General features: G+C 41.4%; 1 protein-coding gene across 1 annotated transcript in view; it reads left to right on the top strand.

Annotated features, from left to right (window-relative positions):
* The window catches only part of SMG1 (SMG1 nonsense mediated mRNA decay associated PI3K related kinase), a 74,558-nt gene that overhangs the window by 3,208 nt on the left and 48,113 nt on the right, over positions 1-23,237 (top strand). The window contains exons 2-13 of the mRNA XM_028706847.2: positions 6,647-6,810; positions 9,318-9,473; positions 9,893-10,029; positions 11,807-11,865; positions 13,201-13,414; positions 14,372-14,497; positions 14,587-14,659; positions 17,771-17,868; positions 18,354-18,527; positions 19,502-19,726; positions 20,893-20,994; positions 22,434-22,703. Coding sequence (XP_028562680.2) covers positions 6,647-6,810; positions 9,318-9,473; positions 9,893-10,029; positions 11,807-11,865; positions 13,201-13,414; positions 14,372-14,497; positions 14,587-14,659; positions 17,771-17,868; positions 18,354-18,527; positions 19,502-19,726; positions 20,893-20,994; positions 22,434-22,703 — 1,798 coding nt within the window. The remainder of the gene's footprint in view (positions 1-6,646; positions 6,811-9,317; positions 9,474-9,892; positions 10,030-11,806; positions 11,866-13,200; positions 13,415-14,371; positions 14,498-14,586; positions 14,660-17,770; positions 17,869-18,353; positions 18,528-19,501; positions 19,727-20,892; positions 20,995-22,433; positions 22,704-23,237) is intronic.

Here is a 23,237-nt window from a genome sequence, read left to right as displayed (position 1 = left end):
GCCTCTGTCATTCAGGATAAGGACTTAAGGTGAATTGTCATAGCTTTTTTGGTGGAGGCTTATTCTTTGGATGTAGATTCAATTCCAGACATCCCTAGGTAGGGCTCCAGGAGTTGCTGCTGTCTGAAACAATGGCAAGGTGTTTGATAGTAGATGTTGGTGACTACTAGGGCTGGGTGATATATCAGTAAATCATCCAAAACTGGTTTGAAGTCCATATCATGATATTGGTCTCATAATTTTTCACCTAGCAATATACATGTGTGTGCGCTATGGAAAAATCACAATGTGGGGAAAACTGTGGAGCCAGCCAATGCAGCCCTTGTTAATTCTGTCGGCTCAGCTCTCCCCAACCCCAACTCTACATAGCTCCATCCTTATTTCAGACATTGTGATATATTGGTATATCACTATGTTTAGCTGATGATATATTATGATGTTGAAAACCAGTGACTACATGAAATAAAGATATACAAATTTATAACTTTTGAGGCTGTGGGGAGGAAACTTTCCCCAGGAAAAAAATGGAAATTTTGGGGAACATTGAAAATATGTGCTGTACTTTCTTATCAAACTTAAAGGTTGTTTCCTGTTTTAACAAAACAAAAGGTATCATTCATTATATAAAATTATTGTAATATTAATTTATTGTATTTTAAATTATGTTTTATTACATGTGAACAACCTGTCTATATATGACCCACTCTTCTTACTGGAGCTTATGCCTAGTAAGCAAATATAGGATTGAATCCTAAAAGGATAAATACCTTAGTTTTGCAGCAGGGTGTCTTCCCAAGAATCCTTTGATGGTAGAGGTGAAAAGTTGACCACAAGGGAGGGACCAAGTCAGAAGGACAGCTTCCTAATATCTCCAAATTAGGTCACCAGAGAAGGCAAGCAGCAATTCATGAACAATGTAGGCCCTTTATGTTCCTTTCTTGAAAAGGGCAGCACCTTTTAGGTGCAGAAATATGTACTGGATTTCACTTGACTTGTTGTAGACATCTACAATCTTTAAAGAAATTATCGTTCTCTAATCTCTTCATACCATACGCTTTGAGTGGGTAAAACATTGTCTTAGGCAGCCTCCTAAGTTCTGCTGAAGCGAGAAATACTAGAGAATGCTTCACTTGATATGGTTAATCTCCATGTTACTACATTGATAGAAGGGACTTTGGGTAATGTTGTGAAGAGGGCCATTTGTGTGGTGAACTTTTCAATAAACTATTGATAACTCACCATAACCATTAACCATTGAAATTGCATTCCCACTAAAGGCTCTAGCTTAAATTCCAGGCATTTCCAGGAACATTTTAAGTTTGCTACCTTTTTCCTGGCCCTGTTTCTTTAATTGCAGCCTGGCACAGGTTATACAGGTGAAGTTTTTCTTAGAGTGGAGAAAAGCAATAGGAAAATCTTCTTCTGCTAGTTTCCTAATTGTCAAGCTGCTGTCAAAGGCAGAGGAGCAGTACCAGTTAAAAAAGAAAGAAAATGGTAATCCTAGTAATTGATCCTCATACATAACTCACTACTACTTCTTCACTCTGTTATGCCTTATTACATATCTTTTGATGTCCTCTGTTCCTGCCTTCCTCTTTTTAGCAGCTTCAGGAAAGCCTTTTCCATCTAGAAAATTCAGCTGCATGCCTCTTAGCTCTGCATATGGTTTCCCTCTTCTTTTGCAGTCATGGTTGTCAGTACAATATTTGCTATGGAAGCACTTTTCCTTCTTCCATAGATAATTCCTGTCCATATAGTAGCTGTGCTGGATAAACATTTTTATAGCTTTATTTTTCTGTGTGTGTACTGTATTTTTGTAGAACAGTAAAATTAAGTTTCTACTTTAAAAATCCTATTTCCTTGGATATGTTTATAGTAAACCGAGAGACAAAGCCAACCTCCACTCAGGCTGTGACGTTCCCTTTTTAGTATCTTTGTGGGTCATATGATGGTGTGAGGAGTAGCAGGGGTTAGGGTAAACATATACTTCATTTAGGAACCGTCACAACTTGCTCTGCAGCATAGCAGCACTTAGAAAGGAGTTTTATCATTTTTGAAGGCAAAAAGTCATGTGTTAAACCTGCCATTTTTTAACAAACACACCGTTTAAAGCACAATGGTTGCATGCTCTTCAGAAGATGCAGTCTCAAAGCTTCTCTTTTCAAGAGAACATGTAATGACTGCCACTGAAGAATACATTTGTTCCACAAATTTTCCATCTATCACCAGTTTGAGATTATGCTCATCTTGAGATGTTCTCCTCTCTCTTTTCTTTTTAAAATAAGGAGGGTCTCCTGGGTCTGTCTTATGGATGGGTTAAAAACCTAGATGAGTTTGTGCATCCAGAAAAAATAATCACTCTTCTAGTAATGTTGAGGTTATGTCAAATATTACTTTCAGTTCTCCACAAAATTGCTGTTAAAGTGGGTAATATTGGCTTCTTGTTCTTACTATGTTTGCAGAGCCAAGGATACAGTATAGTTATGATGTTGTACCTGATGTGGTGAGCTCTAGGTGTTGTGGACTGCAACTCCCATCAGTCCCAACATGGCTAGTGAGCATGGATGATGGAAATTGCACTTCACAACACGTGAAAGGAAGTAGGATATCCCTGGTCTATAATAGCTCAATATCATGTGTAAAATGAAGAAAGAATGGAAGTATCAGTTCTTAGTGTGATATACTGATAGTTTAATGAGAGAAATAATAATAATAATTTTATTATTTATACCCCTCCAATCTGACTGGGTTTCCCCAGCCATTCTGGTCGGCTTACAGCATATATAAAACATAGTAAAATATCAAACATTAAAAGCTTCCCAATACAGAACTGCATCCAGATGTCTTCTAAAAGTTATGTAGTTCTTTATCTCCTTGACAGCAAATCTTACATGTAGCTAGAGGGGGAAATTGCATTATAGCGGTTCAGTTCATTAGATGGCAAAGTGCGAATTGTTAACTACAGTTAGAAATAAGACATTACTGAAAATGCATGGCAGTTATTGAAAATACATTGTCAGCTGCTCTTTTAAACTTGCTTTTTGTGGGGAAAAAAGAATGGATGATATCAGATGTTATGCAAGAGGAAGAAATGGGAGTTCTTTCCCCTGCAGCCCCTCCAAATCTGCTCTGGAGGATCCTCTAGCACTCTAGAGCAGATTTGGAGGGATGGGGAGTATGGAGAGGAAGGGGAAGTTCCATTGCTCTAGAGGAAGTCACTTCCGCTCATGAATGGGCAGAATTGAACGTCCCCCAATGTGTGCCTTGATGCCTTCACTTTTCCATTCTCCTGTACATGGCAGCCAATGAGGTTGGTCAGGGAGAATTTGAATAAGATGACTTGTATCATTTGTTCATTTTGCTGCATGTTGTAAGAAACAAATCCAGGGAATTGAGCGCTATCACACCATCCATGGCTGTCATTTTTGTTGTCTCTTGGAGATTGAATGTGTTGGGTATTAAGATGCACAAGCATGTCTTACTCACATGCGTTGGGTTGTAGCTAAGGTGCCTTGTGTGAGCAGATAGGACTTCACCTTGTACAAGGCAATCCTCCCTGCACTCCTGTTTTGGCAGTTCTTTACTCCTAGTGGAAGCCCTATTCTGCGACTTTTCAGAGTGTCTGGTTGGTTGAATATTTATATATGGTAGATGTGTGTTTTGTCTACCTCTAACTAAGGGCACTGTGGAACATTACTAATGTGAAATTGACTTGGTTTGTTTTGTATCCTATTATGTGTTGCTTTATATATTACAAGAGATCAAATGAGTTAAGGTGAGCAGTTTTATTACAAACAAGCAAGAGTATTGTGGCATTTAAAGACTAACAAATTTATCATGGCATGAGTTCTTTATTATTGTGAAATGCATTCGTGAGGAGAGGTGAACTGTGCTGCTTTGGGATTTTTCCTCCAACAAAAGAATGCTAACAGATACTTGTAAAATTCAGAAGCTTCAGTTCTAGTGGTCTCTAGCAACCACAGAATTTGGTTTGGATCCTCATTTGGCATTTGGGAAACAGCCTGATTTTGTTCGAAGCAGTTTGGAGACTATCCAGTTTGGCTTGCAGTCTGAAGTTGAATCAGAGTTGGATGAAATTTGCAGGCGTTGTAGCCCCTTCTGAGAGGACGAATCCTGTCAAATTTCAAGGGCAACCTTGCAATTTTAGGGTGATTAAAAAGGGATTCACCTAATATCCCCTATTATAGGGCAGTTTCTATGGAAATAACATACATCAAAGAGGTTCTTCCTAGATAAGAAACCTGCCAAATTGCAGACAAAGAGGTCTAGTGGTTTTAAGGTTGCTTTTTTTGGGGGGGGGTAAAATATCCTCCTCCCTCCCTGTGGTTTATGAGCAACAGTTTTACTCTGAATATGGCACATAGATCTTAGAGGTGTCACTATGAAGGCAAACTGCCAAATTTCAGGAGGATGGTTGCATGGGGTAGGGATTAAGAACTCGAAAAACAGCTTCAGGCATGTGTTCTGCTCAGTTGGTACCAAAAGACGCAGAAACCAAGTGCAAACAGATTAGATAGAAGTGGATGTGTGAGCATGTAACAGACATAGAATGACTTGAATGCCCAGCATTTTCCAAGCAAGCACCATGAGCAGAACTAACAGAGCACAGAACAATCAAGAAGATACCTTTGCCAAAGCGAAGAGCCCTGGTAAAACCATTATCTCAGAGTAGAGGCTAGACATATCAGTCTTATAAGAGACCTCTCTTCACTTTCTCCTCTCTTTCTGTTTTCTTGACAAGCAGGCTGTGGGGGAAATGTTTCTGTTTCTTCAGATATGCTGTCTGCAGCTTTTTTTTTTTTTTAAGCACCTCTGAATCTCTGAAGTACTCAGAATCAGTTTTGTGGTCCTCAGTTCAGAGTACTTTGAAAGATCCAGTTTTGGGCTCAGATAAGCCGTGAATCTGTCTGAAGTGGCCCGCTTTGGTCTTGTAATTCATCTGAATCTGATGCATAACCCAGTGTTGGGTATTGAACACTTTAACAGGTGAAGGTTTACTAAAGTGTCAGATTTGATCATCATTTGTATATATTTTGTTTTTAAGGTTGATAATGGATATAGGATTCTGAGAGAGCTGCTCTACTAGATGAGAGCTTAAGACTACTAAATCATGGTGGCACTTAGTCAAAATACTTTTTGTTAGTGGGCAGAGGGGGGTATGGGGAGCTGAGGAACCTGTGATGTCAAACACTGGGGAGCTTTTTATATTAGGCACGTCTGATGTTGAAAGTCCTTCCATGCAGGGTGGAACTGTGTAAACTTCCATGTTACATCACTGATGCATGTATTTCACTGGCCTAACGTGTGGTGGAATAGATATGTTCATCATGCTAGGCATAATATTTGAGTCTCCCTTCTCTAATAATAATTCATAATTCTCTCTCTCTTTTTACATGGTGAAAACCTGAGTACTGTTGCTAATTTGACTTGGAATAGCATTGAGAAGCTGTTAGTTGTGGGCTTTCCTGTTAGGGAAGCGTATAAACTTAAGTTTCTGCAGGTTTATCATTCGTAGGAGCTCTTTAAGTTTTTACAGGTTTTACTCCACTGAAATTTAGTTCTTAATACCTAGTGCTTTTGCTGTGTCCTTGATGTACTTTTAGCTGATGCCGCGATAAATTAAATACAGAAATAGGTGGTACTAACCTTCTCCTCATACAGGTGCTTAACTTGCTTGTTACCTTGATGATTTTTTTCACTGGGCCAGAGATGTTTTATCAGCTGGGACTCCACTTATCAGATTGTTAAGCCACAGGGAGAATTCATATGTTCCACAAGCTAGTGAATACCGTATTTTTCGCACCATAGGATGCACCGGACAATAGGATGCACCTTGTTTTAGAGGGGGGAGAACAAGGGAAAAAAATTCTTCCGCTCTCTGCCCAGCGCCCCTTCAGTGAAGCGGCAGGAGGCACTGCGCAGAGAGTGGGAGAATTTTCCCCCTCTTGTTTTCCTGTTCTAAAACAAGGTGCGTTTAAGGTGCGTTCAGGCGGCCACCTTGGAAGTCTGGAGAGCTAGAGGGGTCGGTGCGCACCGACCCCTCTCGCTCTCCAGGTTTCAGGTTCCTTTCGACCTGCTCTTTGGGGCTGGTGGGGGGAAGCCCACCACCAGCCCCAAAGAGCAGGTCAGGAAGCAGCGGAAAGGCGCAGCAGAGAGGCTGCTGCCATAGTCATGCGTCACTTCTCCAGCTGGGAGAGGGTCGCAGGGCTATGGCTTCTTTAGCCCCGCGCGCGCTCTCCCGGCTGGAGAGGTGACGCGCGCCTATGGAGGCTCCTGCCATAGGCGTGCGTCACCTGGGAGAGGGTCGCGGGGGGCTTCTTTAGCCCCCCGCGCGCTCTCCCGGCTGGAGAGGTGACGCGCGCCTATGGAGGCTCCTGCCATAGGTGCGCGTCACCTCTCCAGCCGGGAGAGGGTCGCAGGGCTATGGCGTCTTCGCTCCATAGGACGCACACACATTTCCCCTTCATTTTTGAAGGGAAAAAAGTGCGTCCTATAGAGTGAAAAATACGGTACTTCTCCACCCTTCCAACCTTTCCTATTTAGAGATCAGAAATTCTAGAAATATGGGAATAGTAAGGGCCAAATCGGAGTAGTGCACTCACTTAAAACATTTCTCTTTTTGCAGAACTGACAGTGTATCAGCTGACCAAGAGAATTTAAAATACTCTTCATCCAGAGACCGAAGTAGTTCTTCTTCTTATGGATTACAATCCTCGAATTCAGCGGTGGTGTCTCGACATAGACATGATGATATCAGAGTCCCCACTGACATACAGAATGAAGAAAAAGGTACATAATTTGTTTTCATAGGTAAAAAGGAATACTGCCAGTGGAAATAAACTAGTCTGTGGTCTAGATGGGGGGTGGCTGACTTTTTCAACCCCATGGTTTCATTGAGGGTCGGCTGCTCCTCTGGAGCTGCTTGCTAGCAGTGAGCATACCGAGTGCAATCTTGCATGTGTGCACATTCACCATACACAGGTTACACATGCATCAAGCACACGTATTCACTCAGCTGGGGAGTGGGGTTGACTTACAGAAATGCAGCAGACTCTCACACACAGATACTCAGGCAGGCACATGGGGCAGGTTACAACAATTAAAACACAATATTTGCATTAAAACACAATATTACACAATGTTAAAAATGGTTTAAAACAACTTAAAATTACAGAAATAGGGTGGGTACTAATACTACCTTCTCTTTTGTTGCCATCAGCTATATAAGTGGTCCCCAAACCATGGTGGTGGTGTGAGTAACAGTTATGGGACTGGTTTTTTGAGATCAGTGTCACAGACTCTAGGGAGTCCTGTATGTTATCATGAAGACTTGTTTCCCTATTGAACAGATATATGGGTACTCCTCTCCAAGTGTCCCCTGTGGAGAGCATGGCTGCCTCCCCCGACCACCTCTCTCATGATATGCAACCCCATGTTTATGCTAGACTTATTCTCTTAAATGATGGTTTAAGAAACACCCATTGGCTCAAGCACCACAAAAGCTGAGAAACTGGAAAGTAAGGTCTCTAATGCCTTAACAGATGTGCCCCGTGATCAGTGATGATGTTGTGCAATGTTACAAACTATGCTTGCTTACATCTTACCCTTAGGCCAAAAAATTGCCTCATTCTTGCTTCAGTTCTCTCTTTGCTCTTACCCTGATACAACATGAGAATTGCACTGTGCATGCTTAACTTATGTGATAAGCGGACTGGGCCTCTTTACAGCTAATTAAGAAATAATCACCAAACTAAAAATGTACGCATTGGTGTGAATATCCACAAAAAAGCATTCCCAGATCTGTAATGTCTCTTAACTCTTAGATCTTAAGATAAATCAACTATTGCACCACACTGCCTCTCCATTTTGGACAGGAGCACTGTGATGCTGGCAGTGTGGTCTAATGGTTTGACATGTGAGTCACAGGATACATTGCCACAATTACGACCGTATTTTTTCGTGTATAAGAGTAGGTTCCCCCCCAAATAATGTCAAATATTAGGGGGCATCTTCTACTCTGGGCCGTCTCCCCCCATTTTTGTAAATCTGAGTCCCCCAAAATGGGGGCGTCTTATACATGGGAGCGTCTTATAGACAGAAAAATACAGTATCTCTCCACGTGACCTACATCACTGGGTTGCTGTTAGTATGATTCCAATATTTAATCTGTCTTCCTAGTGAACATTCTGAGGGTGTTCACTGTGTGGGAAGAGGTTCAGTGTCAGGCAGTGTGTATGTGTTTCAGTCTAGGGTGATTGTGAGGGGGTAAGGGGTGTGTGGGTGTTGTGTAGGGGTGGCTTTTAAGTGTACGGTTTCAGTGTTTAGAGTTTCAGTGCAGGGTGGGTGTGGAGGTCTCAGGATGGGGCAGGGATTGCGTGAGCGTTTTCATTTATGGAGTTATTTGTCTGGATAAACAGAAGGCATGCCACAGTTGCTGTCTCTCTACATGACCTAGTTAAATGGTGGTTGTGAGATGAAATACTAAAAGAAACTCACCGTTGTCAGGCCTCCTGTGGAGACAGTTGAGTGTGGGATGGGATATTTGTGAAGGAGGTTTCAGTGTAAGGCAGCATATATGTGGTATTCACCATGGGGTAGGGCGCATATTACGTTGCGGAAAACAGTGGGGTGGGTGCATGCATGGCTATGGGGTGCATCGTCCCCCATGACAGTTTCTAAGGTGGTCAGAATTATTTATTTTATTCATTTAGGGCATTTATATCCCACCTTTTCCTCCAAGGACATCAAGGTGGCACACATAGTTATTCCCATCCTTATTTAATCTCCATAGCAACCCTGTGAGGTAGGTTAGTCTGAGAGGCACTGACCAGCCTAAGGTCACCCATTGAGCTTCATGACTGAGTGGGGATTTGAACCCTGGCCTCCCAGGTCCTGGCCTCCCAGGTCCTAGTGCAAAGCCATATACTCCCAAAACTTTGGTGTCCCCCTGTGTTGCTATTGCATCACACAGTCACACGAGGTATGGTAGTTTTACAATGGGAGAGCATGTATATTGATGGGGTGTGGTCTTCCATGAGTTTCTTGGGTTTCAAATGTGCCCATGGCCCCAAAAGGTTGACAAGCCCTTATTTAACCATTGCTTCGCACTATGATATTTCATAACTTAAATGAATAGGTAACAGAGTGATTCATAAACTTAAATAAATAACCATCCCCGCTAAATGTATCATTCAGCTGAGAAGGACAGGTAGCTCTTAACCTTGGAAGTTTTTCAGAAACCCCCAGTGCATGGCTGTCAAGAGAAACTAACATGACTCTGGCACCTTTTCTTCTAGGTGGCTACAGTGTCAATGGAGGATCTGGGGAAAATACTTATGGTCGGAAGTCGTTGGGGCAAGAGCTGAGAGTTAACAATGTGACCAATTCTGATTTTACCAGTGTTCAGCATGGGAATCGTGCTTTAGTCACAAAAGACATGAGGAAAACACAGGGTAAGTGTTGTGTTGTCCTGAAGAAAAAGGGAAATTCTGTTTTTCTGGCAAAAAAAATAATCCTGTTGCTACAGTAGCACTAGGGTCACTGCTCATAGTAAAGTAGAGCCCTATTAAATTTTTGCAAACTCAAAATCTCTAGCATTTTGTCATGATTACACTTTAGTTTGTATAAATTGGGTATACTTTGTCTCTGAAAGTACTGCAAGAAGAGGCTTTTTCAATGGTAAGAATGATCCTTGGTCAATTGTTGCAGGTTTGGATTTGCTTCAGGGCTAGAAATCTTGTACTAAAGTTACTGCAAGTTGTGAGGTAAAGATGAAGTAAGCCTATTGCTTATATGTTGCTCCTTGGTAATTGTTTATTTTATACTTTATACTTGGATAGAAGCATGCCCATGTGTAATATCTCAATTTTAGAGCGATCATTGTCTTACTCTGATGAGTCTCGACTGTCAAATCTTCTTCGGAGGATTACTCGGGAAGATGACAGAGACCGAAGACTGGCTACTGTAAAGCAAATGAAAGAATTCATTCAGCAACCAGAGAACAAACTGGTTAAGTATCTTCTGTTAGCAACATATTAATACTTTGTTACTCATATGATCTCTCTTGGGGCAGGTTTCTGGGTTGTAGGGGCAAAGAATGGAGGTTTGTCAGCACTGTCATTGGTTGCAGGATAACTTTGGCTCCGAATACTCTCAACCCTGCATATAAGCTTTCCTCACTGACTATATCAGATCTGAAGGAGGGAGCCAGCTGACTGTCCCCACAACTTTGATTTTTGGAGAGCAGTTAACTGGCCTTTCACCTTCCTTCCCTCCTTTGATAACGAGAACCTTCCCTATTCATCCATGTCCCACAGATAGGAAGGAGTAGCAGCTTGCTTGCTTGCCAGAGGGAAGAAAGAATTTCTGGCCAGGTGACTTCATCCTGGTGTGACTGACTTTCCATGGCAGTTGGAAGGAAGGAAGTAAAGATCAGTTAAATGAAGGAAAGGGACTGGTCTTGAGGGTCCCTTTTCCTTGTAGTAAGAAGTTACACTGAGAATAATATACATCAGCTGGCAGGCAGTGGGAGGTGGGGACTGTCTTTCCTTGGAATGGGGAGGGTGGGGGGACAGAGCAGTTTTCAAATACTCTCCAGTTTTTCAGTCAGCCAGTTTTTTCCCAGAGGGAAATTAGTTTCCCTGTTTTCACATAGTCACTCTTTATGAATAATTAGTTCTAATTTGAGCCTCCTCAGGCTACTCTACAAATCTAATCAAATATTAGTTTAAAAGATCTCAAAATTGTTTGGCTTGAAGTTGTTGATGTATTTCAATGATGCGTTAGTTAATACTTTAGCCTGGAGGGCTGGCTTCTGCTGAAACCAAGATGCCCAAGGACTAGCTTGTTGGGTCAGAGGAGGAATGGCTATGGTGATAATCTCTTTATTCATTGCCTTATGCCAAGATGGTCTCAAGAAATAAGAAATAAAGTACATGCCAGTATAAAAAGAAATTAACTTTTATTTCTTAGTGACCATGTGCAAGCCTTGACAGTTAAAAACCACCCTACACATCTGGTGCAGGCAGTGCCGTATGAGCTGCTGCTTCTGATCTATTAGGTACCCCATGTGGAATGAGAATCCTCTGTGACTTGGATAGGGAGGAGAGCCTAAAAGTGGCATGGGCAAGGCAAGAAAATACTGGGCATCCTTCCTCGGTAACATCTATTTCAGAAGGGATGGGGTGGCACAATAACTTGGATTGTGGGCCATCACTTGACTGTTGTTGATTTGATTAACAAAGTTTCATCACAATTCGTAGTATAATTGCATTTGGCAGCTATATTTGATCAAAACATATTTTACCTGTATACCACGAATCTTGTGGTTAATGCAATTTGCTTGGACTATTTTCCAATAGCTTGGTTTTATATTTGTATCTCTAAAGAGGTGTTGTGCATAACTTCGGATAGACTTGCAGTGAAACTTAAGAAAAATGGGACATAGTTGCATCCAGTTGCTAATATTAACAGAAGGTGTTAAAAGAGACCTATAAGTGAAACAATGACTGCTTGCGCTGCACATCTTCCCTCAAAGTCTTCATGGATATCATGAAGGATGTTTTTAGTGTATCTAATGTATGCTTCATAGATTAAGCACTATTGCACTCAACTTCCAGTAAAGCAGGCACATCAGTGCTATGAACAACCAGGAATGATATACACTTTTTGGAGGGACAAAAAATATGATGGCAAGCAGTGGTGTTTATCTTTCAAATGACAGAACAATCTGAATTTAAATTACAATAGCAATTATTTTAAAAGGTGTATATGTTGGCTATTGCAGGTGCTTGTTAAACAACTGGATAATATCTTGACTGCCATACATGATATACTTAATGAAAGGTAAGTTGGGCTGATGCATTCTTGAAGTTAGTGTATATGTGGCCAGCAAGCCAGGTAACACCTTCAACCTGGAAGCTGCTGCAGGAAGGACAAAGCACGGTTCATATAAAAGGGAAACAAGCAGCATCCTGCTTGCTTCTGACCAGCCTAGCCCAAATGTCTCATGATTACTTTTGGAAATCAGTAACTGAATTCTTAGTTTGACATCAGTGGGAGCATACCATGTAGTGAACCTGTTGCTAGGCCAAGACAGACATCATCAATTTGTTCAGGATTGATTCAGTTACAGATGGGTAGCCGTGTTGGTCTGCTATAGTCAAAACAAAAAAATTCCTTCCAGTAGCACCTTAAAGACCAACTAAGTTAGTTCTTGGTATGAGCTTTCGTGTGCATGCACACTTCTTCAGATACACACAAGCTTAGCACTCCTGAAGCAATTAATAGGAATTGACTTGGATTTGCTTTGGAGATTGGCTTGAATTCTAGGAAGTGTATTTCATTGCATGTTTCCTCTGTGGTCAAACCTCAGTGACTGCTTTGAGGAGTATGCTATCCATTCTTGTCCCCCAGTTATTGTGGGTTGGGTTCAGAGTGATCTAAGAAATGTGAGTCACAGGTATATATTTGCATATCTATTTGCTGATACATCCAGCCAAAATGAAACGGACAGAGCTGAGTCTGATGGAGACCAGTGAAATCCTATGGAGCATACAGAATTTCAGTAACTGATGCTACTAGACATAGTAGTTCCTGGGCTGATTTAGAATGGCAACTGTGGCAAGAAATTCTGAGCTGCTGAGATAGGGGAGAGACAAGAAGGTAAGGGAAGAGTCCTTCCTTCCTCCTTGTGTCTCGCATTGAACCACAGAGAACCATAGAGTCCATAGAAAACAACTTTCCATCTTCCTGCTCCTTATCTGATTCCCACTTGTATGTTGGTACCCCACAACCCCAGGCAATATGCTAACAATATGCTGGCAGGAATCCATGAATAAGTAGATTTGTGTGAACAGAAATACTTGGGTGTAAGTGAATGTTCATCTGTATGAATGACGTTTTGATTTCTGTGTGAGAGAGTCTTTGTGCTTCTGGATGGAGGGGAAAGCACAGGACAGAAGGGAAGAGGAGACATTTCACCCCTTTTGCAAATGCCTTCAACATGCTTAATCTTCAGGTTACCACCTGTGAGTTGGATGGAAAGAGAAGGGAAGTGGAAGGAATTGACAGCAAACCATGTGTTTCCACATTAATGGTCTTTATTGTCATCATTTGCTAAATGTCTACTTTTCATGACTGAAAATCCTTACCACTACTTTTTCTTTTTCATAAATGCAGTAGCAAATTGCTTCAAGAACTCAGACAGGAGGGAGCTTGCTGTCTTGGACTTCTTTGTGCTTCTCTGAGCTATGAAGCGGAGAAGATCTTTAAATGGATTTTTAGTAAATTTAGCTCATCCACTAAAGATGAAGTTAAACTTCTTTATTTGTGTGCAACTTACAAAGCACTGGAGACTGTGGGAGAGAAGAAAGCATTTTCATCTGTAATGCAAGTAAGGATAAAAGTTAAATTGGAGCATTTTGACTTTTCAGATACTGAATCATTTTCTGAAATGAAGAAGCTGAAATTTAAGCAGGCTAGCATATTAGCACATTAAAACTTCATTTTAGATATTGGGCATAATAAACAGTTTCAGAACTTTGTGTACCTGAAATCCATAAGTGTTGAGATGTAGATTTGATGCATATTTTAATGTGCATTTTATAATGTATATTTTTAAAACTGTTGATTTTATTTTTTATATATATTTAATGTAAATGGTTTCCAGGTTTTGATGATAAAGCAGCTTATGAATCTTGTTAAATAAATAAATGTGCTGTAGTAGTCTGCTGTAACTGATTGGTCCCCTAGCTCAGTATCATAACTTTTCACTGCTAGAAGCTGCCCATCAACAGAATTTTAAACCAATTGTGGAATGCTCCAAACCTATTGAGACTACTTTCTGATCTCAGAGCATCTCCTTTAAGGCGTGTGATGTCCACATTTCTGTTTAACCATGAATTAAAATTACTAGAGTTGATTGGTGTCTGGAAATGATGGTAGAAAAACTGGCATGATGGGCAGGAATTAATTCAGTGGTGGAGATTGAAATTTAGAATTGGGGTAAGATGAAGGGGCAAGTGGGTTATATAAAATGAGTGGAAAAATCTAATAGTAGGAGCAACTCTTGGTTTTCTCTCAGTGGGCCTGAGGTTCATTAGAACCCCTCTCTCCACCCCTGTAAAGCATGTGTCCAACATAGATTGAGAACCAAAGCAGTTCTACTCGGAAGCAGGTCTACTACTTCATCAGCAGGCATTTCTACATGCTGTTGACAAGATAGATTATTTATTTAAATAGTAGTTACTGATGCACTTCTGTAAACAGCGTGGTTGTTTTTTTTAATATATAGCCTGAATAGTTTTTGTTCAATATGGGTTTTTTGGGTGCACACTTTTTTTTCTTAAAGCTCGTCATGACTAGCCTGCAGTCTATCCTTGAGAACGTGGATACACCAGAATTGCTGTGTAAATGTGTCAAGTGCATCCTCCTTGTGTCCCGATGTTACCCTCACATTTTCAGCACTAACTTTAGGGTGAGCACCTTTGCTTCTCTTTCTTGGTTTTAGATCGGTATTGACACATGTGCTACAGGTGGATTAATTTTTCTGTATTGCTTTCCAAGGACACTGTTGACATATTAGTTGGGTGGCATATTGATCACACTCAGAAACCTTCTCTGACACAGCAAGTGTCTGGTAAGTCTTAAAAAATAAAATTTCATGTGATGACCTTAATAGATGTTCTTGGCTTCCTTCTGGAAGGTGAAGTCTTACTACTAGTGTATACTTCACTTTGCTTATAGCAGAATGAGGAAATAGTATTAGTCACAGGGATTCAGTTAAAACATGAATCTCTGGGCTTGTGGGAATTTTGAGAAAGTGCTGTTGGTATCAGTGTCTTTGATTGCTTCTCTCTGTGCCCTTCTCTACGTCCCGGTCAGTCTCCTTCCCTTCCTCCCCACCCCACCCACCCACCCAATCTCTTTGCTTTTATAAGAGGTATGGGTAAATATCAGAGTAAATTTAAAATGGACCCCCTCCTTTGTGTCCCCGCAAAATCACCATCAAATTAAAGCTTAACTGTGACAGACCTTACAGTAAAAATCATAAATCCGGTTCTTGCCTGCAGAACAAACATAGATCTGAGGCGCAGATCCTCATGGATTTTCATGATTTTTACTTAGGATGACAACAAAGCCACGAGGTGACCTATGATTTAATGCAGGTTTTGAAGGGATTTATTGTAAAAAAATAATAATAATGAGGATACATGTTTTTGTTCCATGACAGTGGTAGAAAGCACCAGAACTGTGTTTATAATTTTTATAGTTTAGTTAATGGAAGATGGTAGTGATCTATGGTTGAGAACCTGTGAAAAAAATTGTGTAACTTCAAGAGAATCTGCTTTACTGGAGCCACTCCCCCCCCCCCCCATTTTCTTTCCCATTTCCCAGATTCTTCAGTTTTTGCTTCTGCCCTCTCTTTCACTCTGCTTTCTGTACAACTGCTCAGGGCATGATCAGAGCCTTGAAAAGCTCATAAAACTGAAAGAGGAAGTAGGGGAGAATAGCACTCCTCTCTTCATTTTTAGGTGCTATTGAAGGCTCACTCCTTCAACTTCCTCCTTCAGCTCTGTATGCTTTTCAAAGCAGGAAAGGTAACTACTCTCCCCACTTCTTGATGAAGGGTGCAACGGGTGTGTGGCGAGCATGGTTTTGTGTGCGCTAGGAGAGCTCCTCAGGGGCACCACATTGGCAGCCCCAGTGTTAAAAGGAATGTCTGGCTTTCCTGAAGTTGAACATTTTTATCAGAATCAACTTGTTGAAAAATAAAATAAAATAATAAAATAAATTAGTGGCATCATACCATGGGAAAATGATCTGGTTTTCCCAGAGGTCTAAAGCTGGCTTTCTATCAAAATTGTAATTTGGTTTAATTTATACCTATGCTAGGACCAATAACTGAACTTGGGGCAAGGGCAGAGTTAATAAGGTGTTCTTTTGCACATTCCCATTTCTTGCAAATACGTTAACCATGAACAAGCTTGGATCGTTGCCAAGTTCACATACAAGAGGGAGATACAGGTAGGCTCAGAGGAGTTCAAAGTTTGCAGAAGTAATGGAATGGAGTATCCTGGCATAGGTGGCTGGAACCGTGAACATGAGCATTTCATATTGCAAGTGTTCCCCCCCCCCTCCAACAATTGCATATGAGAAACCTTCCTGCCCTCTCTCCCACCCACATTTCACATATAGGGCATATTCATGTTGCAACTATTTTGCTTTTTGGTTGCTGTTCATTTCATTGAGGATGTAGTTTTGTGGAGACCTCTCTGAAGTAGTGGCCAATCTTTTCCTATTTTTTAGTAATATACACCCCCACCCCATAAGACCATAAAGTTGCTATGTGTCAGTAATTGTGCAGCTCCCTCAGTAGGCTCTTTCCTCTTTTAATGGAATGCCGGATTCTGATAAAGCCTTCCTTCCTTAATCCGATAGGCCTGAATTTCTTCAGTGTTGTATGTTGTGTCCCTTATTGCAGATGCCCCATGTCCCGAGAATAACCAGCCCTAATGAAGACCAGTGTTTGAAAGTTTAGTTTTTTATTGGCAAAGCACTTGATTACACCAGCTTCTAAGGCGCAGCAGCTTTAGTTACTTCTGTTGCTGTAAGCCTATTCTTGTCCATGGAGACAGTGGTGGAGGGGACAGAAGAGATTATAACAGCCCAGCTCTCTCTGGGACTGTCACTTCCACCTATGCACCTTCCTGCAACTCTTTCCTCTCCTCTTGTCTCTGACTGCCCGTACTTTCTCTCTTCTTCCTTCCCCTGGCTCCCCCCTCCCAAATTGCTGGCTCCCTTCTCCTGGATCATCTTCCTGCCCCCACCCCGCCTCCTCTGCCCACCCCTCAGACTCCTGCCTGTCCCTGACACCCTGCTACAGAATCTCCTTTCTTTCAGAATATAGTTATCTGGCAACCTCATTCAATTCTGTAAAGGTGTTTTTAACTAATTATGAAATGAAAGATACTTTATTTAATTTCCCAATACAGTGGTACCTCGCAAGACGAATGCCTCGCAAGACAAAAAACTCGCTAGACGAAAGGGTTTTTTGAGCTGCTTCGCAAGACGATTTTCCCTATGGGCTTGCAAGTTTGTTTCCTTTTTCTTAACACCATTAATACAGTTGCGACTTGACTTCGAGGAGCAACTCATAGCACGCGGTGTGGTAGCCTTTTTTGAGGTTTTTAAAGACTGGTGATTTTTGAAGCTTTTCCAAAACTTTCCCGACACCGTGTTTCGCAAGACGAAAAAAATCGCAAGATGACAAAACTCGCGGAACGAATTAATTTAGTCTTGCGAGGCACCACTGTATTGAGTCACATCCACACCATGGCTTTAAAGCATGTGGCTTCGCCCAAGGAATCCCGGGAACCTTAAGTTTATCCATCACAGAGCTACAATTAATAGCATTTTCAACAAACTATAGTTCACAGGATTCTTTCGGGGAAAGCAATATGCTTTATAAGTTTATGGTGTGGGTGTGGCTTTCATTAGGTAGAATTTGGCCACAAATGTTCTCTGTTGACTATGCCTGGCTTATGCATTCTTCTAAATGAGTCATCATGCTCTGTTTTGATTTTCCTGATAAATGTTAACTGATGTTATAAAATTACCACTGTGTAGGATTTATTAGAGCTGGTTGTTTGTTGTGTGTACACTTCACTTTTAGTTGACTTTGTTTCTGAGTAAATCAAGTGTACTTTTGATCATAACTTTGTTTTTATTGGTTTGGCACTTTGTACAGGGTGGTTACAGAGCCTCGAACCATTTTGGGTAGCTGACCTTGCATTTTCTACCACACTTCTTGGTCAGTTTCTAGAGGATATGGAAGCGTATGCTGAGGTAATAAAATGTTGGTCTTGATAAGTGTTTAAAAAGGAGCAGGATATTGGGTATTGTTGGATATTGTGTCTTCCCTTGCATATAAACAATAGGCAGAATAGATTAGCACACTTTAAAAGCATTGTAAGGGTCAGGGGAAACCTGTTTGAACATATGAATCTTCAGTTTTCACTCAAAGCTCATTTTCGGTGTCTCCTATATTGCAAGAGATGGTGTTCTAGAGGGTTGGTGCTACCATAGTGAAGGCCTACTTCCCAAAAATCATCAGGCAGCTGACCAAAGATAGTAGAAGCAAGGCCATTTTTGAAGGTCTTAAGATTTAACAGCTAAGCATCATAGCTGCCAAATTCTGCACTAACTGTACCTTCTGGAATATGCTTATGTTAGCATAGAGCTACAGTATGTTGCACTGTGGGGTTAGAATATACATAGCTTGCAGTTGTGAATTTGCATTGGGTATATGCTAATTACATTTCTTCATGTAGGACCTTGGCCACGTGGCTTCTGGAGAATCGGTAGATGAAGATATTCCTCCTCCTAGTGTTTCACTGCCCAAACTGGCAGCACTACTTCGAGTTTTCAGTACCGTGGTGAGGAGTATTGGAGAACGATTCAGTCCCATTAGAGGGCCACCAATTACTGAAGCATACGTAACTGATGTAAGGCTTCCTGTCTTTCATGTTGCATACCTAAAAACCCTTTGTGGCAGTGAACCCCAAATTGAACAGGAATCTGATAAGCTTGTTACCTCTTCTCCTTAATCGTTGTCACCCATCCGTTGACATACTGGGTGCTCCCTCCCCAACCTTTCTGTTGGGAACATGCCTGCACCACAGGTGTGTAATTCCAGAGCATCAGATGTCACTGGATTAAAAACTCACTGCTCCATACTTAGTTTCCATCAGCAGAAAAGGACCTACGCAGAATAGCTCTGTGGGACACATTCCAGCCAAAATTAACCATCTTCAACCCCTGTTTTGGGACGCGGGTGGCACTGTGGGTAAAAGCCTCAGCGCCTAGGGCTTGCCGATCGAAAGGTCGCGGTTTGAATCCCCGCGGCAGGGTGCGCTCCCGTTGCTCGGTCCCAGCGCCTGCCAACCTAGCAGTTCGAAAGCACCCCCGGGTGCAAGTAGATAAATAGGGACCGCTTACAAGCGGGAAGGTAAACGGCGTTTCTGTGTGCAGCTCTGGCTTGCCAGAGCAGCGATGTCACGCTGGCCACGTGGCCCGGAAGTGTCTCCGGACAGCGCTGGCCCCCGGCCTCTTGAGTGAGATGGGCGCACAACCCTAGAGTCTGGCAAGACTGGCCCGTACGGGCAGGGGTAACTTTACCTTTACCTTTTAACCCCTGTTTATTTCAGTGGGATGAGGATGTGCTTATATCATTTCTGGTTTAAACCTCTGGAAGATGCAGTTGTGCTTAACTTTTGCATTGTGCCCTGTGTGCTGTCTGTACTTATGCCACCAGACTTTAAAATCATTTTCCATTTTAATGTGCAGTAGTGGTTATTAGTATTTTCTAGTGAAAGCATGTGGCTGGAATGACTCCAGATGGATGTGCAGTTTTAGCCCCAGAGGAACATGACAGCACTCATCTTTCAGTTAATTGTATCTCTTTTCCCTCTGTTTTCAGGTTTTGTACAGAGTAATGAGGTGTGTGACAGCAGCAAATCAAGTCTTCTTTTCTGAGGCTGTATTGACAGCTGCCAATGAGTGTGTCGGTGTCCTGCTTGGTAGTCTGGATCCCAGTATGACTATACACTGTGACATGGTCATCACTTATGGATTGGATCAGCTGGAAAATTGTCAGACTTGTGGTACTGATTATATCATCTCGGTGTTGAACTTACTGATGCTGGTACATACAGTTCTCATAATATCTCACTTTAATCATAGGTTCTTGTTTGTTCATTTGACAATTTAAGATTATGAGTGAGTGGACAGGGAGACCATTCTCTAGCTTGATCTTGGTTTCTATAATAATTTTATGGCCTTGAGCAAATCACTGCTTTTCCAGTCCCACCTCTCCATCTTTAAATGAGGAGAAAGGTGATTTACCTGATAGAGATGTTTGGAGGGATAGGAAGGGTCTAATAGCATTTTAAGGATTTAAGTACTTTGTAAATTATGGGATCACCACTTATGTTTGTATTTTTAAAAGCTTACAATTTTCGCTTGCCAAAATGTTGATGTTTGTTCTAAATATTGGCTCTGGTGCTAGCAGCCATTGTGGGATTACAGTGGTGCCCCGCAAGACGAATGCCTCGCAAGACGGAAAACCCGCTAGACGAAAGGGTTTTCCGTTTTGGAGGTGCTTCACAAAACAAATTTCCTATGGGCTTACTTCGCAAGACGAAAATGTCTTGCGAGTTCCTGCAGGGTCCCCCCCCCCCTTTTTCCCAAGCCGCTAAGCCGCTTAACAGCTGATCTGCTAAGCCGCTTAACAGCTGATCGCTAAGCCGCTTATCAGCTGATCCGCTAAGCCGCTTAACAGCTGATCCGCTAAGCCGCTTAACAGCTGATCCGCTAAGCCGCTTATCAGCTGATCCGCTAAACCCGCTAAGCCGCTAATAGCGCTAAGCCGCTAATGGGCTTGCTTCGCAAGACGAAAAAACTCGCGGAACGGATTCTTTTCGTCTTGCGAGGCACCACTGTACAGTGGTGCCCTGCAAGACGAATGCCTCGCAAGACGAAAAACTTGCTAGACGAAAGGGTTTTGTCTGTCATAGTTGTGGCATCCTGGGCAGAACAGATACTAAAGCTTAGTATGATTCCTTGCTTCTCCTTGGTAGAGGGAGGATTTAAGCAATTTGCTTTTGGATGCCTTGTTCACCGCGAGAGAGAAACCACCTTCACAATAAACATCCTGTGTACCTTTCTAAGTTGCCAGTGGAAAGAAGAAATCTAAAATTGCCATTGGCTAAATATCTCAGCAAGCTATCAATGTTTTTCAAAATATGTATTTGACTTAAAGTGAAGATTTGACAAGTAAAAGTAGAATGACAAGTCTTCTTCTCTGTCTAGATTGTTGAACAAATAAATACAAAGCTTCCATCATCATTTATAGAGAAATTGTTTATACCGGAATCAAAATTGCTTGTACTCCGCTACCATAAGGAAAAAGAGGTAAGCAACAAATGGTTATCTTCATGCCACAATTGTTTAGATTTTGCATTTTGATGTTAATTTCTAAATTAAAAGAAAGCACATATGTACACGCCCTTTAATTTTACAGCTGACTCAGTGTGAGTAAGCTGTTCTGCATGGTTAGTAGCTCAATTCATGCATCATGCCCAATTGGTTTGCAGTGCTGCTCGAATTGACAATCATAACTGTGGCCATTGCTCCATCTCTGGAGGCTGTTGTGCCTAGAAACAGGAGTGGACTTAAGAAACCAACCGCTAAGAGACTGAGAAACGAAGGCCGACAAGCAACTCTAGAGCATGCTTGGCATATTGAGCTGTTGTACTTGACAAGCCTCTTACAGGAGTTTTGTACAAAGGCCACAATATGCTTGGAGCACGCTTTGGGTGAAACAACTTTTTATTTTTAGGAGGATGGAAAACATTTTTGTTTGGTCTTGATTTTATTTTATTTCTGTGCTAGATATGAACGACACTACTCATCCTCTCCCTCTGCATCTCTATAACACACAGCTTGCATCATTTGATAGATCTCCCCTGACTCTTTGGAGAGGCTTTTTGGGGTGAGGGTGGTGATGGGTTGCAGCATGGAAGAGGTTATCAAAAAGACTGGCTGCCTTTTTGCATAAAATTGGATACAACCCATAATTGACACTCTTGTTGTGGTCCACAGGCAGTTGGTGAGCCTTCTCATTAATGAGGCTATGAATCAGTCCCGTATAAACCGTGAACAAATTTTATGAAATAAACAAATAATGTTTTAGTGCTTTAACTTTTGTATGTTCTAAAGTATAGTTGTGATTTCCCCCCTAGATTTCACTGTTTTATTTTTTTTGTAAACCACTTTGAGGATTTATATTTTACAATCAAGCTGTGTATAAATTTTATGAGTTGAATAAATAAATATTTCCATCCATGATTGCTTATCAAGGGTTTTACGTAAGGGTGATATCAACTTTAGCCATATACAGAGTAGACAACACTGAAATTGATGAACTTAAGTCCACTTGCTTCAGGGGGCCTGGATGTTGTTCTAAATCTTTATGCCTTTCGGCAGTTCATGTTGTAACTGCAGTGTGGGCATTCACTTCCAATAACAAAGTCTTTCAGCTGTGATTATAGTAATTGTGGTTGTTCTAAAGAAACATATTTTGTTTATTACTATTTTATTTTTTTTAAAAAACCACTGCTAAACCACCCTTCATCCATGCTGATGCCAAGAGCAGATCAACTATCATAAAATTAGAGGCAAGTAAAATAAAGTTTAAGAACAGACTAAAATGCCAGATTTATTTTATACCAGTACCATAGGTACTTACCTTCAACTGTGTTAATGATTGTGAAGAGTGGACAAGCTATAGGTAATGTGTAATATGCAGCTCCAAAAATTCGTGACATGCTGAATTTCTCTTGTTTCTCAAGGTGGTTGCAGCAGCACATGCAGTGTATCAAGCAGTACTAAGCTTAAAGAACATTCCGGTTTTGGAAACAGCCTACAGGTTGATTCTTGGGGAAATGGCATGTGCCTTGAACAGTCTTCTTTGCAGTCTGCAGCTTCCAGAGGCTTGTTCTGAAATCCAACATGATGCTTTCAAGAACCATGTTTTCGATGTAGCGAATGCAAAATTTGTTGTTATATTTGACCTTAGTGCTCTGACTACAATAGGAAATGCAAAAAACTCATTGATTGGAGTGAGTATGTTCTACAGTGTAAATATGAATGGCAATTATATTGCTAAGTGCTTACATCTTAGTGGCTGTTTAAAATTTAAAATCTGGTATAGCATCATATATATTGTCATGTCATTCACTTTGCTACATTGAAGGACAGCCACACATTTTTACTTGGGTGGGGAAGTCCTTCCTGGGTTAGAATGGTTTAACAATCAACTTAACTCTGCTGTAGGAAACCTTAGCCCAGCCAGATGCTGCTGAACTACAACTTCCATCAGCCCTAGCAATCATGGCCAGTGGTCAGGGATTATGGGAGTTTTATTTCAGCATCATCAGGAGGGCCAGAGGTTCCCCATAGTCACTGTAACTAATTAAAGTAGACATTATCTTTGCTTTATTAGCTGCAACACAGGGTCTTATGTCAGTACACAGTGGGGAACACATTTTTCTGTTTTTCCTCTCAATGCTGCCACATATGAAGAGAGAGTTCAAACACTAGCTGAAGTCACTTTGCTCTTTAAGATCACTTTATGGTGATTTCAGTTGTGGAAA

This window comes from Podarcis muralis, chromosome 14 (genome assembly GCF_964188315.1).
Source record: "Podarcis muralis chromosome 14, rPodMur119.hap1.1, whole genome shotgun sequence".
NCBI classification, from domain to species: domain Eukaryota; kingdom Metazoa; phylum Chordata; class Lepidosauria; order Squamata; family Lacertidae; genus Podarcis; species Podarcis muralis.
This window is presented reverse-complemented; position numbering and strand designations above follow the sequence as displayed.